Source organism: Pleurodeles waltl, chromosome 9 (assembly GCF_031143425.1).
Source record: "Pleurodeles waltl isolate 20211129_DDA chromosome 9, aPleWal1.hap1.20221129, whole genome shotgun sequence".
Classification (NCBI taxonomy): domain Eukaryota; kingdom Metazoa; phylum Chordata; class Amphibia; order Caudata; family Salamandridae; genus Pleurodeles; species Pleurodeles waltl.
Genome location: NC_090448.1, coordinates 935,020,308 through 935,041,930, shown reverse-complemented (window position 1 = coordinate 935,041,930; position 21,623 = coordinate 935,020,308). Strand labels below are relative to the sequence as shown.

The 21,623-nt window shown below is 42.4% G+C and overlaps 1 protein-coding gene across 2 annotated transcripts in view; it reads left to right on the top strand.

Annotated features, from left to right (window-relative positions):
• Window positions 1–21,623, top strand: part of CCDC85C (coiled-coil domain containing 85C) — a 284,535-nt gene that overhangs the window by 226,273 nt on the left and 36,639 nt on the right. For both annotated transcript variants that reach the window (XM_069208293.1, XM_069208292.1), the window contains one exon: window positions 685–789. In XM_069208293.1, the coding sequence (XP_069064394.1) occupies window positions 685–789 (105 nt within the window). The remainder of the gene's footprint in view (window positions 1–684; window positions 790–21,623) is intronic.

Sequence of the window (21,623 nt, the reverse complement as noted above, 5' to 3'; positions counted from 1 at the left end):
GGGTACCAATGCTCAAAACTCTGCTTAGAAGCACGGGTTCGGCGCTATTGAAAATTGGCACGAGGAATACAAGGGTGCGTGACTTGAATCCCCTTCATGTCTCTTCAATCCACCACCAGATACTGCCTGCCCATTCATCCTACTCATGCAGGTTCTTGCTTTCTCCCTTTATTAAGTCTTTTCCGTCTTTCTCTTCATCCTTCTTTCCCCTTTGTGTGTTTTTCACTCTCTTGCCCTCAGCAAATGCCTGATCAATAGGGTGTGCCAATCCCCACTAATGAGTACCGGTAAGCTCCAGCAGCAACCAGTGGAAGTGAGTAACCGGAGATATGCCTACGGGATGCCTGGAGTGAATGAGAAGATCATGCACGCACACACTCATATGCTCTCCTGCACTAAGTTGTCCATCTTTTTTTCTCGTGGAGAGTATTCCTTGCAAAAAAATCCAACTTTACATTATTTTTTGGCATTTATACATTGTCCTTGAAGTTTGCTCTGCTACAGCTTAAGAGAACCAGTGTGAATTCATTGAGCAGCTTGACTGGTGTGTTCCTTTCTAAATGATTGCCTGTGGAAGCTGCAGGTTTCATGGCTTCTGCTAACAAGGAGTATGTTGTAAAGATAGTTGTTCATTCCAGCTGCTTGTCTTGCTCACAGTTTTCTTGTTCACTACTTTATTTGCAGCACTCAAGCACTGGGGACCTGAGAAATGTACGAAAAGGCTTGTCCCCATACCACTCCGAAACACAACTCTCGTCACTGCCGCTGTACCCGGACCCAGCCCAAAATGTAAGTACTGTGATTGAAATTTTCTTATCTGTTTTCTAAAACTGTGAAACTATATAAAAAAACAAATCCAAGCAAGAAGACATTCTACCATTAACTGTATCTACTAATACTACTCTCTTTTGCATCGCTTCAAGCCACTTTTCTGAGAAAATAATCTCTCTGGCCTAACATTATACCTTCATGGGCACATGATATTGCTATATTGACGTTTTTAAATCTCGATTCTCAAATAACCACGTGACAAGCCACCATGTGTACAGTAACACAGCATCTGAGCACGATTCTGTCAAGATGTACTTCTTCGTCAGTGATACCAGGTGTAAAGACTGATTCGACAATGCATTCCTGATTCCTGAACTTGATTTGGGAAGATCTATGTATTTGTGGATCAGAATCTTTGTTGTTGATATCAGAGACTACAGCAAAATATTTGTAACTGTAGGCCCGAGTCTCAGTAGTTTAAAGCAGTGCTTGCAGTAGACATAGAAAAGTGCAGGTGATTACCTATTTGCTATATGAAGTGTCAGAACTATCCCATATGTATTAAAGATCCTACTGACAACTGTTGGGACTTTCTCTATTCAATTAAAAAGTGCAAGTACTCAATGTACCACCTCCCCACAGAAGCACTAGTCTAGAGAGGATGTGATTCTCCTTTAGAAGTAATTGGACAGAGTTCTTAGTCTCCACCTCAGATTACTTACAGTCAGGCATGCTTTCATTTTGTACAAATCTTAGGCGATATGATAGCTATTGGTTTAACTCTGTGATGCCACCTCAAACACAGGACAGCGTAGCTGGATTTACCTACTTTTGCATAGATTTTATGATTTTCTGGAAAACATTTTTTAGACCTCGTGAGTTATGTTGAAAGGTCTAGTTAAAAGCAATTAATTTGTTGTGTTTGGGAAAGATGTTAGTGGCATGTGCTTCACATAAAAGTGACGAGAAACATACCTGAAAGAAGAATGTACCACGGTATTTGGAAACATAAGCAACTCAAGGAACGGGTCATAAAACACTTGTGTAGAGTATGACGAGAGATGTCTGTGGTCCAAAGATAACTCGTAGGATTGTGAGATGTAAGATGATTGAGTAAATGCAAGATTTTAAACGTTTTGAAGATGCTGGTGGTTGTGTTTAACCACCACTTCATTTTTATTGTATTTTTAAGTGTTCTTCTTTCTGTTATTTATATTTTCTTCTATTATGTGTACTAGTTATTCTTCTTACCTGTCTGTTGAACACAGACAACCCTATGCAGTGCCCATTTGGGTCCATGATTGTCTAATCATTGCAAATGCCCTGTATTTTTTTTTTTTTTTTTTAGTATTTTGGTTAACTCTTACCTTCATATTCCCAGCACTGGCACATAAGAGAACAGATCTACAGAGAAAGAATGATTTGACCTAGATTACCAAACTTCATCAAATGGGAAAGCCACGATCAGAATTCAATTTTTTTTTTTTTACCTGCCAGAGGTGTAGCTATGTTAATCATGTGTGCAGCCTTCCACCCCTACACTAACAAGCTCAGCATCTTCATGCCTTTGATGACTGCGTACTCTAATTATGGGCACAAACAAGTTGCACACAGTAGTAATAATGTAAAATTGTGGATAAAGTCTGCATCAGACAAGGGGTCATGTACTACACAAGCCCAGTAGGACTTAGGACTTGATTACGAGGTTGGTGGCATTGCCACAAAGACTGCCAAGGCGGGGGTGTGGCTGCTGTAAAGCTGGCAGTCCCACCCCTTGTAGTATTATGATGTTTCCTCCGGGCTGGCCGGCGGAAGTGTTGTTTTACAATGTTTCAGGTGGTCAGACTGATGGAAACAGTGCAGCGGCATTAGCCTTGGCTCCCTTAGGAAGCTAAGGCCAATGCTGTCGCACAGAAGCACCCTCAGAATGCACACTGTCTGCACAGCAGATAGTGCACATTCTGAGGGTGTTGGAAGGAGGGCCCCTGCACTGGCTTTCTGTAAGCCTTTTCGTGGCGTGGACCCCACCATGAAAAGGCTGTGGAAAGTGAAGTTGTTATGGGCACGGCGGTGCCAAACTCTGTAACGGCGTGACTGACCACGTAGTCGACCGGTTCCAATCCGTCTGGTTCCTGATCATGACAGGGACGGTGGTCTCCTGCTGGTCCGACCACCAGGATCATAATCTGGCGATCAGAGCTCCAGGAGTGCAGCAGTACATGGACCTCCATATTCATAATGAGGCCCTTAGTCTTCAGTTTCTGGTATGCAGCAATTTCTCACCATCCCGTGGTAATTTCTGCTTCAGAGAGCTGTTTCTAACAAAATCAAACTTGAGCAAATACTTCCCTTTCCTTTCGAATATTATGTGAATTGTTATTGTTGTATCAACGAGAAGTGCAAAATAAGAAATACAGGACAATAAGCCTCTTCCATGCAAGCATCCAGGGTCAGGAAATACACCCCCATATCAATTGTGGATCAGGATTGCCCCGGCCATGCCTGTTCCATTTCAGGAAAGAGTTGAAGATATACGTTTTTAAGAACACTACGACATGCAATAACAGTCTATTAACCAGATACCACTCTAGTCACTTGTTGACTGTATCTTTGCCTTTGACCCTGTACAGTGCTCCGCTGCCTTTAGCTAGATCTGTGCTATACATATACCACATACTTGCAATTAGTCCACATCAACTGTATTGATTTTACTATATTCATAGCTGGGCCACATTAGGTGAACTCAAGCATTCATGCCTGTGGTCCATGCTTAGACAGCCTTGTATACCATAGTGTGGTGATAATACATTCACTACCTGGAGAATTGGTATCACCCCTGAGTTTGTTTTTTTGCCAATAAACATGAAATAACAAGTGCTAATGATAGCAAAGGTTCTACTGAACTTGTGTGTGGTGAGGTATCATTTTTTTAATGCTGTTAGTAAACTGTGCTAGTTTATTGTTGTGCCGTATTCCCAGCAGCGTTTCCTCTATTAGGGCTTATGAGTGCCCCCCCCTCAGATCAAACATGAAAAATAAAATAATAATAAAATAAATGTATTATCATTTTATTTTTCATGCTGGCAGCAGAGTTTGAGGTGGGGCCATTGCTGCTGATTGGCAGTAGAGGAGGAGTGGTGTGCACTTCAGTTTAAAGTGTGCATGTCACTTTGGCCAGCTGTCTTGGGATGGCCAGCTTGACATGCACACTTCAAACCTCTCCAACCCAAACTGTCTAAGATAGTTGGGTGGAACGCAGGCACAGGGCTCCTCTGTCTATGGGAGTGTGGAGCCAGTCCACTCCAACCAATCCTGGTGCTTCCCTCCTGCTGCTTAACTTTACCCACAGCTTAAGAGCAGCGTCTGGATTGGTAAAAGGGAGTTAGCTGAGGCTCTGGGAGCCTGTGCTGGAGACATGGACTGCCGAGATGAAGTGGTGCACCAAGGCAGTAGGTAAGTACACATTTTTTTTTTTTTTTTTTTTTTTTTGCATAAAGTTAATTTTGATTCACTGACAGGCAGTTTGAGAAACTTGCACTGTCTTCAGCCTCAACTCCAATATGTTCAATTATGACCCATTATAATCACTTTTTAAAGCTGACCACAATTGAGAGCTTAGACATTGAGATAAGGGCAATGCTTGTTTTTAGCAGTGCCTGTCAGTGGGTCAAAATATTCACCCCACCACTTAAACTTCTCAGCAGCCGCCTCTGCGTATTCCTGCATGTCTTAAGATGCACAGGAAGAGTTCCCATCGGCAGTACACTGATTACTGCATACTTCTCCCTTTAATGCACTTCTGTAACTGAAATGCTGTGCACCAAGTGGTTGTATAGTATCGGGACACACCCTGAAACGGTCTTGACAGTTCAGAAATATGCTGAAATCCTGGCCAATCACCATGAAATCTCCTTAGTACTTGCCTACGTGGATATTTTTGGGGGTCTGACCCACTTTCATGAAACGTTAGTGCCACTGCAAACTTTAATACTTTGTTGAACGCTGTGCATAAGCACAATGTGCTTCCACTGTGATATCATCATTTTATTGGTAAACGTTACATCTCGCGCTGCTTGGTTCAGCTCAGTACAAATATAACACTTTATAACACAATAACATTTTCTGGCCGAGTTACATAGATTTGTTTGTGAGCAGACCTTACTCCGGATTTTAGTAGGAGGTACTACTAAATTTTCAAAAGTAAATTTGCATGTCCATTCAAAAAAGTGAATCAGATCTTCTGTGTCTGTGGAGAATGTAATTGAATTGTACTATCACTGAAGGCATGGCAGGAGGCAAAGTCTACATGCATGTCCATAGACAAGGAAAGTGTGGCCTAAGTTAGGGAGTCCAGGTGTTCAGTATAAGAGAAGGGAGCGTAAAGATGCTTTGGGAAAAGATACGACTAACAAGAGGCGGTGAAGAGATCAGACTTGAAGCTAGATGTATATGCTCTGGTCAGGTAGGCAACTAATCCTTTAAAATAGAAATGAGTTCTTGGAGATGCTTGGTTGCACCGAGGACACTTCGCAGATTTGTTCTAGACCAGTGAATTAGCTACAATGCTTTGGATCAGTGAGGCTTCGATTGGGATGGACACAAAGGTAATTTCTCTATTTTATGCTGATGAGAACACGGTGACCATTCAATGTGTTAATGAAGCAGGTCAAGGAGAGCAGCAGGCAATGGCTGATCTAGTGCAGATTTAAGTGGGGTAGAACTGATGTAAAGATTTTACTTGCTGGCAGGGCTGCTGCCTCTCTTCATGATGACTTTGTAGAATTTGCAGTCCTGGGTTTCTCAGCTGAAGCAACCAAGACTAAAATTGTAGAACTCATTAGGTTATTCAATTAAAACCTACGACGCGAGCTAGGATGTTGAAGTGGAACTAGCCCTTTCTGCACTCTGTACATTACAGACGTGTCCATTGGCCCCGACTCTGCTGTAGCCTCCTTCATGGGGTGTCCATTTCCTGACAGTAAGCCCAGACCTTACTAAGAGTGTGAATTATTTAAGCATCTCAAGAACTGAATCTCTCTGTAATGCTAAGTATAGTTAAAAAAAAAAAAAAAAAGTTTTTCATTATCAAATATTCAGCCTTTTCGCTTATCTTTTGGGATGAAATAGTTATAGTTCGGATTCCTCTGGCGTCGGCGAGTGCGGTTTGCCTCCATTGATATCGTGTCATAAGACATTGAAGGCTCTCCTGTGCATGCAGAGCTGCCCACTCAGCAGTCAACTTCTGAGAACATGGTTTAGTTCATTTTGAAAAAGGAGGCTAAGGCCGAAGATGTTGAGAATGATATTTTTGCCACGCTAGCTCCTCTTCTGCTGACTAAGGTAAGGATTTGAATGATATTTAAAGTTTTGGTGGCCTGTGACAGCTGTCAGGATTCACCGCTGGCAGAGCTTCTGGGAAAGTGAAGAGAGGATCACTTAAGGACTCCTGATGCAGGAGTGGGACCGCAGTGCATCTTATTACAAGATGGATCAGGCTTAATGGAGAACGGATCATTCACCTCGCAGCTTTACATCCGCTAAGATATGACAACAGTAATTTAATAATGATATTTCTCCTGGCAGACTTGCAGTCTGGCGTTGTCTGGCTCGTTTCTATTAAAACACTGTCTCTGGTGGCTCGAACATGTAAAAATCAATTGGGTCTGATAGAAAAAGTGAATTAAACGACTGCCTAATTTAGTTGGAGCCCTGAACGTTTAATCAGGATGAATGCACGCTATTGTAATGCTTTTACCGCGGCTTAGGAGAGATGGCTCAGGCCTGTAGGGGGTCTGACCATGGTAGTGACTAAGGCCCTGATTTATACTTTTTTTGCGCCGCCTTTGCGTCATGTTTTGAAGCAAAAGCAACGTAAACTTACAAAATACAATTTTTTTTTAATACGTTTTCACTGCTTTTGAGTCAAAAAATGACACAAATCCGGTGCCAAAAAAGTATAAATCATGGCCTAAGTTTTCTCACTTTTTTTTTGTAACGTCCTTGTGTTTATTCTTTCCACTCTACTGATTGCTCCTAGTTACTGCTGAAGGATCTGCATTTGAGGTGGCATCAGTGATGTCATAGAACATGTCATGAGTGATGCAATATGTGAGGTCAGAAGCAGTGCATGGCAGGGGTGCAAGTTATAGTTAGCTCAGCTAACTGTAACTGGTGAATTTCTGTGTTTTTTTTTTGTTTTTTTTTAGGTCAAAACGTTAATGTTGTCACTGATGTATTCACCTAACAATAATGTTACATTAACTCTTGGGTTTTTTCAGTTAATTTTTAAAAAAATTTGTAAACAAAAACAAATCTTTTTATCACACCTATCTATAATGTCAATTTAGCCTTTGTGTTTATCAGTGAATGTCTAGGGTTTCTGGTTAACATAAAGTAATACTTTATTGCCATATGTAAAGCCACCCCCCTGGTGCGCACTCCCTTCATTTGATTAATTGGATCCCAGTGGATGCGGACTCGGGCTTAATACATCTCAAGGACTGGGTCTACATGCCCCCTCCCCACAATAATGAACCTGGCCCCGGGAATGGAGCTCTCAGGGCTGAATATGGCTCGAGAAGGAGCAGTGCACCCCCTGCCTTCACACAATTAAATAATGCAGCCCCGGGGTTGCCATTTTTTTTTATCCCACAGAACTCCTGTGGGATTGTGGCAAAAATTGCCAGTTCTTTTTTTCTGTATTTTGGCCTTAGCGGGGGTCCTTTGGTCCCTCCCCCCCGCCCCTCCCCATGGGCCTAGAGGGAAGAGCATGCCTACCCTGCCCCATTATAACACTTTTTCTTCATCTTTAGGACAGAGGACAAAGTCCCCAAGTCATGTAATGACTGCCAGCAACATTTTTATCATGATGCTGGCAGCTAGTCAGAGCGCTCGCACCTGCGGGAGTCTGACTCCTGAAGGCGTGAGATGGCCCTAGGGAAATTAAGCTCCCTGGGCCAATCGGATAACCATGCCTAAAGTAAAGAAATCTATGGAAAATGCATGGGGATTTTGCATTTTGGGACCCCCTTTTTTTCGGCGCCCACTTGATGAATCACCCAGAAACAGTCCATACAGAAACTAGGCACCTCTTTGAAACGTTTTGTGGATATTTGCTAAATTCTGCCAGTTATTAGCAATACAAAAAATGTGTTTCCTATGGACCAGCTGACCTAACTATAACTAATCAGTTGGGACCGCCACTGGGTTTTTTATATATATATATATATATATATATATATTTATATATATATAATCACTTAAAAAAACAAAGGTTACAGGGACATTTTAGTTAGGCTCACATTTTAAACGTACAAACCATAGAAATTCTCCAGCTATAGTTAGTTATCTCAAGTAACTATAACTCATGCCCTAAGGTAACTATAACTCACGCCCCCCATCAAGTGGCTTATCTGCTTTGGCAGCGCCTCTTCCCTGGCAGAATGTTTTCTGTAAAATGGATCTCAAATTGGTACGTGACGAACGGATGCGTTTTATAAGGCTTTGCATTTTTCTTTCTAGATGCTAAAATGCGAAATGGGAATCTTGAAAATCTGCAGCATTTACTCAAAGTGCCCTTCTACAGGGTGTAAGTTGACTTAATATTGTGTGTTAAATGCGAAGTGAGGTAGTGGAAGCTCCTGGGTCAGATGTGCTCTAGACTGTTCCTGGTGGACTCACCTCAGCCTGCTTTCCAGGCCATCTAGAATCTCTTCTGTTGCTTGCAGCTGAGATGGTGCAGGTTTCCGGAGATGGGAATGTACAAATCCAACAAGGCTGAAAATCTATGCAGAAGTCAGTCTATGCTATTTATAACCTCCAATGCTTCTTTCTGAGCCATGACCATGGCTATTGCTGGCGCCGCTTGCTCATTTGTAAGCCTTGCTGTCGAAGTCAGTTGATAAGTTCAGATGCTTTGTGAACGTACATCTTCGGAGTGACCTACATGTGCAGTAATCGATGCGGAATTAGAACTCGGAACAACTGACTGTAAAAGAGTATGGTAAGGAAGAAAAAAAGACAGCCCTATCCCTGTCCCTTCAATTCCGCCCTGGGAGCAGCGCTCATTATAGCCTGCCTTTCAAAGAACGCCACAGGCTACAGAAAGCAGCAGTCTGATTCGCTGCCGTCTTATCCCACTGAAGGCTACCACACATCTTTAGACTGAAACAGGTCAAGAAGTACTAATTGGAAGAAGCATGGGCCCAGACGTTTACGCTGCAGACATTTATAGCAATGCGCTGTTGAGGAGCGGTGCTCTTCGCAATGCAATTTTCCCCAATTAAAATGATCTTTCCTCCGGGGTGCGCACTGTTAGAATAATGTAGCACTTTTTGGATAGGGGCCTTGATGCCAATGTGCTGTCAGTATGAATTAGAGCTGGGAAGCTATCTTAATTTAAGGTGCGTTTTCCCCAGTGCTGCATACTGACAGCCCAAGTGTCAGCAGATATCGTTTCACCATTTTTACAAGGATACAAATGAACGTTGCAAGAGGGAGAGTTTGGAGCCTGTGCAGGCATGAATTAAAGGGACAGTGTATATTTTACAATTAGTGGAATTTTCATTTGCTTATCGAGAATTTGAATGTGTCCTAAATTTTTATCAAGTTGCAGAAACTGCTGCCTGTCCAACCAGTAGTTCTGATCACTAATACTGGCTCTTTTACTGACCAAAGTGTGTAATCCTGGCCAAACCACAAAGTTTCTAAGAGCAGCCTCTTTTAGTTCTCTGCCGTGATAGGGAAGTGCTGAGGAAACATGCATTGCCCTCCTAGATAAAGCAGTATTTTGAAAAAGACAGAGCATTTGCGTGGGGTTACAAACGGATTTGTCACACTTTTAACGAAATGCTGAAAACTTCTGTGAACATGTGTGAATTTAGTACATGTGGAGTCAAAGGCAGTGTTGCACAAGGAACATTATAAAAAAAAAAAAAAAGTGTAACTTGCTAGCCTACCTAGGTAGAGAAAATGTGGAATAATAAAATAAAGGGAACACATCTGAAGAATTAATGTGTTGAGGTGTTTAATGGATCCCACTTCATATAACTGAGATAGCACTAAAGCCATTTTCCAATATGGCTGTACTTTTGTCCAGTGTATAAATGCTAGCAGTTGTGGCTCGCTGCACTGCGAAGGGGCGGGTGGCAGGAGGATAAATATTATTATTATTATTTTTTTTTAAACTTACCTTTCTCACTTCGTCGTGCTGCCCCTCCTTCTTCCTGACAGGAGGCACGGGCTCCCAGCCTGGCCTGCGGCCAATCCTGACACTGTTCAGAGCAGCGTTAGGATTGGCTGGGAGCTCCCAGCCAGGTTGCTCCCAGGCAGACTGGAGAGCCTGTGCCTGCTCTCTCCAGCCTGGCAACACAGGGCCAGGCTGGCGAGGGCCCTGAGCGCATGTGTGTTTGGCCGGTCCAAGACAGCTGGCCAAACACATATGCACACTGAAGGGAGTGCTCTGTGCACTCCCGTCATTCCTGTCATCCCCAGTGCCCCGCCCCCTTAACAACAAAATGATAATAAACCTGGTTTATTATCGTTAGTTGTAAAAGGATGGCAGCGGCTGCTGTTGGCGGGGGCGACGCTTCTCCGCTATAGCGCAGGAGTCGCCGCTGAATGCTAGCCATTCACAACTAAAATCGCCCAATAATAAGAGAAAACTAACTCCCAAGTAGAGAGAGAGATATCGGAGATGAGCCACTAGGCTCAGAGTGCAGCCTTTAGACCTCGTGTTGACCATTCTTTGGTACCAGGCAGCAATGAACACTCCTGCTTTAAAGTGGCATCCTAGATCTTATGGGACCCAGGCCTCAAATATGAAACTGAAGAGGGCTTGGAGACCTGGTTCCTGAATACCCCATTAAGTCCATTGTTTGAAGAACAGAATAAAACAAGGAATGATGATGCCTCTAGGTCTGGCATCCGTTTTTTGCTCTTTTGAGATAGATTTTGCTCTTCTTTATTGTTAGGAAAGGTGTTTGGACCTCATCAATTAAATAAACATTGTCTAAAATCAAATCTATTTTTTTGGCCTCAAAACCGCACATTGCTATGGTAGTCCCTGGCTGAGAAGGGAACTCCTTTTTAGGTGGATATGCTCCCTATGAAACAGCAGAATGCTGTCACTCACAGTGAATTTTACCAATGGCTGAAGTGGGCTGAACCATTTTCCAATGCTGTTTGCTCTAGTGGGTGAAAGAAAAATGTGAATGAAACGGTTAACAGACCAATTGATAAAGTGGGCTTGTTGAAAACCCGTACAAATAAGTATATCACAGCATCCCTAGGAATAAAGTTCTGAAAAAATAGCATGGTAAAATAAAAGAAACATTGACAAATTCAAAATGCTTTTGACCAACGGTAGACCTGTTGGCTTTGCCAATGATTGTTTAGTGACAGGGGCAAGCGCTGCAATGTTTTTACGGTGCTTGGTGGTCAAGTCTGGGTGTGGAGAAGATGCTTCAAAATTTCACTTGGACTTGGGTGGTAAGCACCTTGTGCCAGACCTGTCTGCCTTTATAAGAAGTTGCTAGAACAACATCTGTAAGCAGAAAGTGTGCTCATGGAAGCATTTCCAGCTCTGCCTTTCCCAGGGAGGGGTACTGGCTGAAAATCAGAGCAGCTGTGAATAATTAAGACCTGCGGCTCTCAGGCTCAAATAATACATTCCATAATGTAACTTCCGAAAGTTAATGAAAACCCAAAGTAAAATTGAAACAAGACAGGCTCCACGCTTGAGATCGTGTTGCAGGTAGCGTCTCTGCAGGACCCCCAGCAGCACTGCCTCATAGAAGGATGACCAAATCCTCGCAATGACCTTGCTTGGGTCACAGTTGTGATTTAGTTGGTCAGGGCTGTTATGATGTGCAGACCAGACCCCCTGACCAGGTGCACACACAGCACTATGTCCAGTGGTACAATGAAAGTGTGAGCCGACTTGCGTACATTTTGTCTGTTGCCTCAGTCCTGTTGAAGGATTGGGAACAGGTTCTGTTTGAAGACATCTCTCTCTCAAAAGCATTTTGAGGTCGAGCACAAGTGCTGCTTTTCCAACGTGTTGGTATGTATCTAGGCTTTTAACCACGCCCACCGCACGCCCATCACTACCACTCGTTTGTGGTCTTGCCCTTCAAAAATCTTTTGCTGACATTGGTAAATGGTTTATCTTTGTCCATCCTTGCGGAGGTTTTGTTACCTCCTTGGCCATCACCCCCGTTACATGGCTAATTGCACTTTTTCTCGTAAGTTTGACTGTAAGCCAACTTCTTTTTCCTTTTGTGTCTCTCTTCACACCGATGCTCATGGTGGCCGTGGCGCTGCGAATCGGCTCGCTAAAGTAAAACTGTTTTACTTTTCATTTTCAATTTATATGGCAAGAAAAGTCGGATTAGGAGTTTACAACGCAAATAGCTCTAACTCGAGCAAATGCGAGACCCATTGTATTGCAAGTGCGTGTTCTTAATATTAAAGTGGTTGTTACAGGGAGGACCATGTTAGGAGGCAGGTTGGCAACATTTGAGGCATGGAAAATACAAATTATGAGTCGTCACATGTCAGTATTACTTCACTGTTTGCCATTTTTAGCTGTGTTAAGAGTGGGTTGATTTTTGACCTTATAATTATAAGTTTACAACCTAAATGCTGCATTCAATGCAATGGTGGCCATTTAGCCTTTTTCAAGGCCTGCCACTGTGTGGTAACACACGTGGCAGCAGCTTTAGTGACTTTTGAGTCAGAGACACCTTTTTTGGTTGAAATCCGAAAGTATGCAGCAGATGCTGGGTTATTAGCAACTGTGCAAAAATTAATAATTATGTGCAAAACGCCGCATAATCACATAATTCTAGTGAACCTGTTTACAGGGCAAATACAACATCTCAGTGCCTCACTTTAAATTACTCAACACCCCGCATTTGAGAATATGTAAGAGTGGATTGTAGCAATATCTGATAACGAAATTGATATTATTACTCTTGCAGTTTATAGAACAGATGTTGTTTTATCTCTTTGGCTAGGCTTTATCATTTATTTGCTTCTTTTTTGTTTTGCAGCAAGTATGTAAAATAATCAATGTAGTTATCGTGCCTCCAGTGTTGTTAAAGTGCCGTTTGCAAGTGACATGGTGCTTTATGAATTATTTTTGATTTGGCGTTATTTGCATTACTTTTAGCCTTTCCACAAACTTATCAATGTTGTCATTGTTTTCAGGTCGAGCCTACTAAGCAGGGCATGCACTGTCTAAAGCAAGACATATTGTGGGCTTACTAAGAACATACACAGACTTGAAGTCCACCCTTTGCTTATCATTGTTGTCTTTCCTCTTACTCTCATTTGCCAGCTCCTTATTTGTGTCCCAGCTTGTCAATCTTGTTTTGTTTACCCTCCCAGGGAGCATAGCCTCCTTACCATATTTTTGATTGGCTGCCTTCGATGCCTCCACTGCTTGGTTTTCAAGCACTACTTTTTTGGGTTAAGTATTCCATAGGAGTTCCGTTTCGTTCCTGTTGTCTCCCTCAAGTACTTCTCTCTCCTTCCACTCCTTGTTACTTTGTCCTTTGTCACCTCTGTGCTTCTTCCCACGCCATCCATGTTGGTTTGCTATTGTGTCCTCCCTCATTGCTTTCTTGCCAGGGTGCTTCTACCCCTGCCCACCCCATGCTGCTCTCTCCTGTTTCGTCTCCTCCTCACACCCACCCACTTCTGCCACTTCTGTCTCCCTGCCCTCCATGTTGCTTCCCCCACCTGTCCCCCTTCTCTTTTGCCCATTGCATCCACTCCCCACACCCGCCTTGCAACTCCCCACCCGGGTCCTCGATGTTGGTTCCCCCACTTATGCCCTCCGTATTCCTGTCCCCTTAAACGTACCATCCAAGCTACTTATGATGCAAACTCGCTTTAAAAAATAAAAAATAAAAAGGCAAAGAAAAGTTTTCATGCACTTTTTCTTGTTCGAACCAACTCTAATCTGCAAATAAAATGAAAAGAATCATCTGTGTCATTTTGTAGGCACATGTGTATGTGATGTGACGGGCTGGCCGTGTAATAGGCTTTTTGTCTTCTTAATTCAGCATGCAGCACAGCATCTGTGATACATACAGCATGGCTGAAAAACATTCTGGCTTTGTGCAGTGCTTGTTTAACTCTAGAGATAAAGTAACATATACTAGTTCTAGATTGTGATGCAAACCTTTGAGCTAACCTAGCCGTTTTAATTGTGAGTAATGTATTCCAATGGTGGCTTAAAAACGGTGTCAGAAATACACTCCCTCAGGCTTAGGCTTGCATTAAAAAAACATTTTCCAACTTTTTCTGGAATTCTAGAGAATTCCAGCACTTATTCCATGTTGGAAATGGCACTTCAAGATTGAATAGTACTGTGAGCTCTGCATAAGAAAGTATTTTCGTGAAAAATGTTCTGTGCCCACACAACGGTTCACTGTGCTAAGTTTTCCTTTGCTCTCATTTTCAGTGAACCACTTTGTTAAGGAAAGCTAATTAATTTAGACTAATGCCATGTACAGCTTTACCACGCTGGACGATTGAACTTAGTGTACAAATTCCTTTACTGTAGCACTCCATACCTCATTTCTGCCTTTGTTAACTGCGGTAAATACCGGCGTTGCTAATAACCACTTTGCCATCCACTGAAGGATGAAAGCCGAAGTTGCCCTTGCCCTGATACAAATATGTAACTTGCACATCATATTAGATGTCAACAATGAGCATTAACTGACTTTGCAAACTTTCGCACAAATTCTATGAGAATATTTGGAGGGAAATCTATAACTAGTTTGAAGCACCCAATTTTGCTGCAAAATTATCAATTTTGTATAGCATTTATGGTGGTAAGATTTCAAGAAATTGCATATTTTGCACGTTAGTGTAACATAATTTGATTTAAATTGCTTTGTAGTTATCCCTGTATCAATTATAGCAGTTATTTATGCATGACTTAATAAATAAGCTGTAAATAAACAAATGGCTAAATACAGGATGACCTTAGAAGCAACTTATTACTTTTGTTGGTGTGTTCTTTGCTCTCAGGTCTCTCCTGATGTAACCTTTTAGCAATATAATTGTATTTTGAGTGTTATGGTAAGCCTGTCCTTGATGATAGATTTCCTGATATGTTATCTGGATTTTGTCTGGTGGTGAGTGCACATGAAGAAAATAATCTGGAGGCCACTAAACCAGGTGTGTACGATTTTAAACAATTACCAGCTCAAAATGGAATTCCAAAGCAGCAAGGCTTTACGTTCCTTTAAATTGTGAACTAACCTTGCTATTTGCACATATTTTTTGCTGCTCTTGTGACAGTTGCACTTTTGTTTTTACGTTGAGCACCTAATCTTACGCTCCGGGGAGGGGCATTGCTTATAACTGTGACAGTATTGGTGCTCGTGGGCATTATTCTGGGACTGTAATTTAACTCGCAGGTTACAGTGCCAGGTAGTCACTCGCGAGCACATAAACAGGTGCCATTTTGGGTTGGCGGTCTAGTCTTCCTCCCTGGCCTCAGTCTTTAATGAGGGCTGGAGCGCGAACACGCAGTGGGTGCACCAAAGGCAAGCCTGTCGGCGTTCGTCCGGCCAGAGGCCAGGACCCTGTCCTTTTTGACACAGACAAGACAAACTACTCCTCAGAGGCCATGAAACGCCTCAACCGCTTGGCCAGTGAACCCTGCCATCACTCCCTGGACCCGGCAGATCTACCTAATAAGTGTCCAACCTATAATCTTACCTTAAGGTTTGTTGAATTAAAGGTGTTTGGTGAATCATCTGTGCTGCAAAGGAATCGTGGTCAGGACACACAAAGTCAGCTAGGTTACCTGTGGCATATGTTCCTAATTAAATAAAGATCCTTCCAAAAGCACAAATCAGAATTATTATTCTTTTTAGATGGCAGTTGCCCAGAAGCCCTTTTCCTGTTTGAAAAATGGTTTAAAGACAGTTGGCCAGACGTAGCAGTAGCACTTCCACCCAGCTACTCAATCGCAAGAAGTGACTGAGCTGATAAAACTGGGGAGGTGGAGTGTTGCATATTTTTTGAAAGCCACAATGCTTGCAGGTTCGCCCCAGTCATAATCCTAGGCTTCAGAAGTCTTTAATTTTTTTATCAAACTTTCACACACATACATTTTTGGGACTACTCTTCTATCACCTGCCAGGGGCTGCCTCAGAGTTTGTTCAGGCCATGCCAGACATTCTTGCCTCATACGGTCTTCAGACAGCAAACTTTACGCTACTAGGCAACCTAAACATTCATTTTGAAGACAAAGCATGTACTCACGCTGTAAACTTCCTACAGGACCTATCAGTGATCACATCCCTCACACACAATAAGGGTCACATATTAGACCTAATTTTCACCAACTGTTGTAACATAACAGCAAACATCCACATGCCAATGTGTTGGTCCGATCACTTTGTGATTCTGTTCTCCATTCCTAGAATAGGAGAGACAAAATCCAAGATACTGCAATAAAGGATTACCTGGCAATGGTCCAAATTAGACACTACCAGTTGGGAAATGGCCTTGGGTAACTCAGCCCCAGAACTAGATGGAGACATATCTACATCCTACATAGTGTTTAAGGATGTGATGTTCTAACCACCCTAAAAACCAGTAAGAATTCCCAGCTCGGGATAAAGTTCAGTGAACTAAAAAAAAAAAGGATTAGGAGAGTTAGGAGAACTAAAAAAAGATTGCAGGAGATGCGAAAGGAAGTGGAGGGTCAACTACGATAACGCATGTAAGCAGGCCTATAAAAAGGCCCTGAAAAAATATCAACATGCCATTCGTAGGGCTATGTTGGATGATTTTGCCGATAAGATCAGTCAGTCCTCAAATTCCTGTAAGGAAATCTACACCATTGTCAAATCCTTTCTAAAACCCAATACCTCAGGTGCAGGCCTTTACGTCTCTGAAGCGCTTTGTGAACTACTTGCCAGTCACTTTCTTGGTAAAGTCAGGCATATCTATGACACTCTATCAGGATCACCAGGCTATAATAACAGGACTAACAAAAACTCCATAGCCAGTAAACTCAAGGTCGAGCTCTCCAATTTCATGCAACTGGGTAAAAATTAAATCCTAAGTGTACCAAACATGGTGAAATCGGGCTCTCCGCTTGACCTTGCACCCTTAGACATCCTCCAGAAATGGGGGGGGGGGGCAATGTTCTCTCAGCCCTCACAGACATGTACAATTCTTTCTTGGATAACAGCAGCGTCCCAAATGCATAGAAACTTGCAGTTATACGCCCCCTATTAAAGAAACCATAGATTGACCCTGAGCCGATTGAAAATTACAGACCTATTTTGCTACTTCCAGGTGTCAGTAAAATACTAGAAAATGCGATAAATCATCATTTCTTCAAATTCCTGGAATTGAATGACATACTTCACACCATTTAAATGGATTTTCAACCAGGCTGCAGTACAGAAAGTGCGCCTCTGATGTCTACCGAGGATCTTAAAAAGGTCCTTGATCAGGGCGGGTCAGCTGCACTTATTCTCTGTGATTTAAGTGCAGCTTATGACACTGTCTCCTATCCCACTCTACCCTGCAGACTGGAAGAAGTCGGCATGACAAGTAGCACCTTAAAATGGCTTTTATCGTTCTTTAATAATAGGAGCTTCCAAGTCAGCGAGGGGCCTTTCCTCTCTACGAACCGTCAGCTAAAACACGGAGTGCTGCAGGGCTCCTACTTGAGTTTAACACTTTTTTAATCTATACGACCACCATTTTTCTGGCATCCTCTGCTCTTTAGGCCTCATCATGATATCCTACGCAGACAATATGCAGATTATCGTCTATCTCCTAACATAAGTTCTATATCTTAAAAACTAAACTTGTGTCTAGAGCAGGTCACCAACTGGATGGCAGTTAGCTGCCTTAAGTTAAACAGGGAGAAAATGAAGGTCCTGCTAATTGGCAGCAATCCTTCACTATGGGACCAACTTTTAACTGGCTCCCATCCATGGGTGATCATCCACTCCCCAAACCAGAAGTCAAAAGTGTAGGTGTTAAACTGAATAGTCATTTCACCATGGCCTCCACGGCAAAGAAGGTTGCAGCTAGTTGCTTTAGCCTTCTCAGAGCACTGAAGAAGACTCTTGAAGGGCTTCCTATGGATGAGCGTAGAATAGTGGCTCAAGGTCTCATACTATCTTGCCTTGACTACAGCAATTCCCTTTATTTAGGAAGTCCACTGTCTGTAATCAAAAAGCTAAGTCATTCAAAATGCTGCTGCTCGAGTACTGTTAGGTATACCCAAAACTCAGTCTGCCCGTCCAGCTCTTACCATGCTCCATTGGCTGCCAATAAGTAGAAGGATAGAATTCAAAGCACTTTGCATCGCACAACTGGCAAAACACAAAGTAAGCCTGTGTATCCATCACTACCTCATTTACCATTATCATGCCAATAGAGAACTTAAGTCTAACAACTTATCCCTTCTCACCGTCCCCAGAATTAGGAGAGCCAGATGTGGAGGACGCTCATTCACCTATCTTGCACCAAAACTCTGGAACTCCTTACAGGCCAGCCTTAGGATAAGCAGCAACTAACTAAGCTTCAGAAAGCAACTCAAAACCTACTTGTATGTTTAAACGCCCGCTACTCAAGCAATGGCTGTTAGTACTGGGAAGACCGTTTCGGGTAGGCATGCGCTTAATAAAAACATGTGAATAGAATACAGTTGTGGAATTTATGTGATGCTGGTCATATGAGACAAGTCATATGGCAGTAGAAGTACCACCACAGAAAGAATGCGACCTCCTCATTCTTTTTAATATTAACTCTATTGCTTCCAGAGTAATTTTGTTTGGAAAACAACAGTGGCTGGGTTGAGCGATCCCCATTAGCAACAGTGGCATGAATGAGATGTTTGTCACACTCCTTACTGAATAGATCTGCAAAGTAGTTACATGGTTGTCTCAGAACATTTAGTACAGAATTTTATTAAAATAACTAGAAAAACTGCCTTGCAGAACCTCCTTGTCCTGTTTGCTAAGGTCTGTTCCCTGGTAGGTAGAGGTCTAGAACACATCATATGAGAGAAGAGTAAGTTACATACACCATAGGTGTAATTCTTCTCATAGGTACACTTCATATATCTATACAGTGTCCTCTATGCTTGGCCTATTAATACTTTTGTGGAATGACAACACCGCACCAGGACGCACAAGCCTGTACAAGAGGTTCCTGCCCTTGGTTGTTTTTGGATTCAAGAGTTTAGCTCAACATATGTTTCCCTTGAGGTGGACACGTGTGTACCTTTGCCTTATTGACCAGTCTACTTGGGTACAAATTTTGGCATGCATTTTGTAATGGAAATATACCCGGATTTACTTAACAGTCTGTAGAAAAGCTTGGCTTGTTCAAGAGGTGACATATTTAATGCATACATTTTACCAGTCACATGATATTCATGCAACCGCCTGACCAGAAATATTTTGAACGTTGGAATGGTAAGTTATGTAATTTATTTCATATAAGGATTGGAAGCGGATGTGAGTACAAGGGTGGAAATAGGTTTCAAAGCACAAGGAGCCAAGCTCATGCATCAGCGTCAACTGCTGTATGTTTTGGCACTACATTTTAGACACGTGCGATGTTAGGTGCCAGCTGCTATGATTGCACGCTGAGAAGAATTCTCTCCTTTCAAGCAATGCCTTGTAGGAGAAATTCCAAAATAGAAGTTCTTTATAGTTCTGCAGCATTTATCAGGAAAACCACGAGAGTTCCCTTTTCAGCATTATTTTCCTTTAAAATAGTAGTGTAGGTGAAATAAGCACATAGGCAAATACGACAGGGGGGGGGGAGAGGCACTCATGAGACAAAGTAACAAGGAGTGGAGGGGAAGAGAAATACATTGAGGAGACATCTCAAACACATGCACAGTCATGGAGGGCTGAACACAAAATAAAAAAGTAGTGCTTGAAATAGAAGCAGTGGACGCAGAGATACCCGCCAATGAAAGAGATGGTGAAGTGGCAGTGGTCCGTTGGTGGGACAAACACAGGATTGGCAAGCTGGGGCACAAATTTAGAAGCAGGCAAATGAGTAACTGGAAATTCAACCAATGGTAAGTAATTAGTGGACTACCCTAAAGCCCTCTGTGTTCTTGGTAAACCACAATATCATATTATCAGACAGTGGATGTGTTGTAACCTGGGCTTGGCTTAAAAAAAGCAGAAAGGAGGAACATAAAACTAGGAAAACTGTGTCAAAATGAGGACTGGGTGTAGAGGAAAACCTGCAAAAGTGAGATAAAGAAACAAAGAAGCACGTAGGGGAATCAAGTCTAGGCAGACGTTTTATTCAACAGAACAGAATGCACTTTTTTATCATTAATATTAGTAGAATCATTACTGTTTACATATTTAATGCTGTTGGTGGTCAATGGCATGATCCAGGAAAGCCACCTGCCTCTATGTATGAAGATCATTTGAGCCCCCACCTCCGCTTCTGTGGTTTTCGCCTTGCTATATACTAGCCAGCAAATTTAACTGCCCTTTATGGGGCTTTTTGACCATAAGCATGTCATGTTTTGTTCAAAGATGGTGGCCTCCATGATGAGTTAATAATTGGTTCGAAACAGTTTTACAACCCAGCAAGGCCTCAAATAAAATGGTCCCGATCGTGCTGCAAGCTGTTTATAAATACTTAAAGTAGATTCTGTTTTTAAATAATTGTAGTTAACCTTTTAAAATGCAGGACAAATGAGACAGATTAGCCCAATTGTTGTTTTGAACTTTTGAAGTAGTATATTTAGCCCGTAGTTATTGAATTTATATTTTTATCTCGAAGTTACTTTTTACTTTTATTAACTTAAAGTTGTGGTTACTTCAAGGGCAACGGCGCCTCTCATATAGGTGCTCCGGTTTTCCAACAAGTAGTAGGCGTTAGCCTGTGATCCATGCTGGCCTCTTTACTCAACACTTTACTGTGCTCACTTCCTGAGCCTTCAATGAACAAATGCGCAGAAGACGTATTCTGAGGGCATCTTAGTCATACAACGTTATTTCTGGTTCATTAAGATAAATCAACAAAAACCGACAAGCCTCATAACTTTTGACCCACTTCTCAGGCAAGCCGAAGACATAAACCTGTAAGAACCAACAATGTACTGGCTTATGTTTCTCATAACAGCTGACAGAAGGGGGCTTTCATGGAGTGCACACACTAGCCGACAGGCCGGGAATGAGTAACGTGCGCATTGTGTAGGTGGGCGGTTCCTGTTTGAATGTTGCAAGCCACTCGGCGACTGATTTGTTTCAAAGGGATAATTCTTGGTGCTTTCCTTCTGAAAGGGTTTCGAGAACCGACGGGCTGCTTTATGAATTAGTCCATTGTGCGTTTACTCTTTTATTCAGAATAATGCAGAAGAATGTAGTCTATGGAACGGTTGTGAGAGGCCCAACCTTCTTGAATTATTCTCGAATAAATATTATTTTCAGGGGCGTAGCTTTAGAGTAGGGGGGTTGTTTAGGGTGTTACACCCCCAGTAAATGTATTTTCTAAAGAGTAGTTGGGTACTGTTGATTGCAGTTGGGTAGGGTGAGGTGAGGTCTCTGTCGGATTTTACCTGGCATGTATTCACCCACACACTAACAAACACACGCACACACACACACACACACACACACTCTCTCTCTCATCTCTTGAAAGCCCTAAGAAATGTCCATTGTTATGCAGAATATTGTGTTTCTCTCACTTAGTGCTCCTACCGTTTCGCATACCTTTCCATTTCCGCTGCTTCTAAGCCCCTCTCATGCACCCTGCTTGTGGTTGTCATATAATGTATTTTAACATTATATGTCGGGGTGATTGTCGGGAAATCT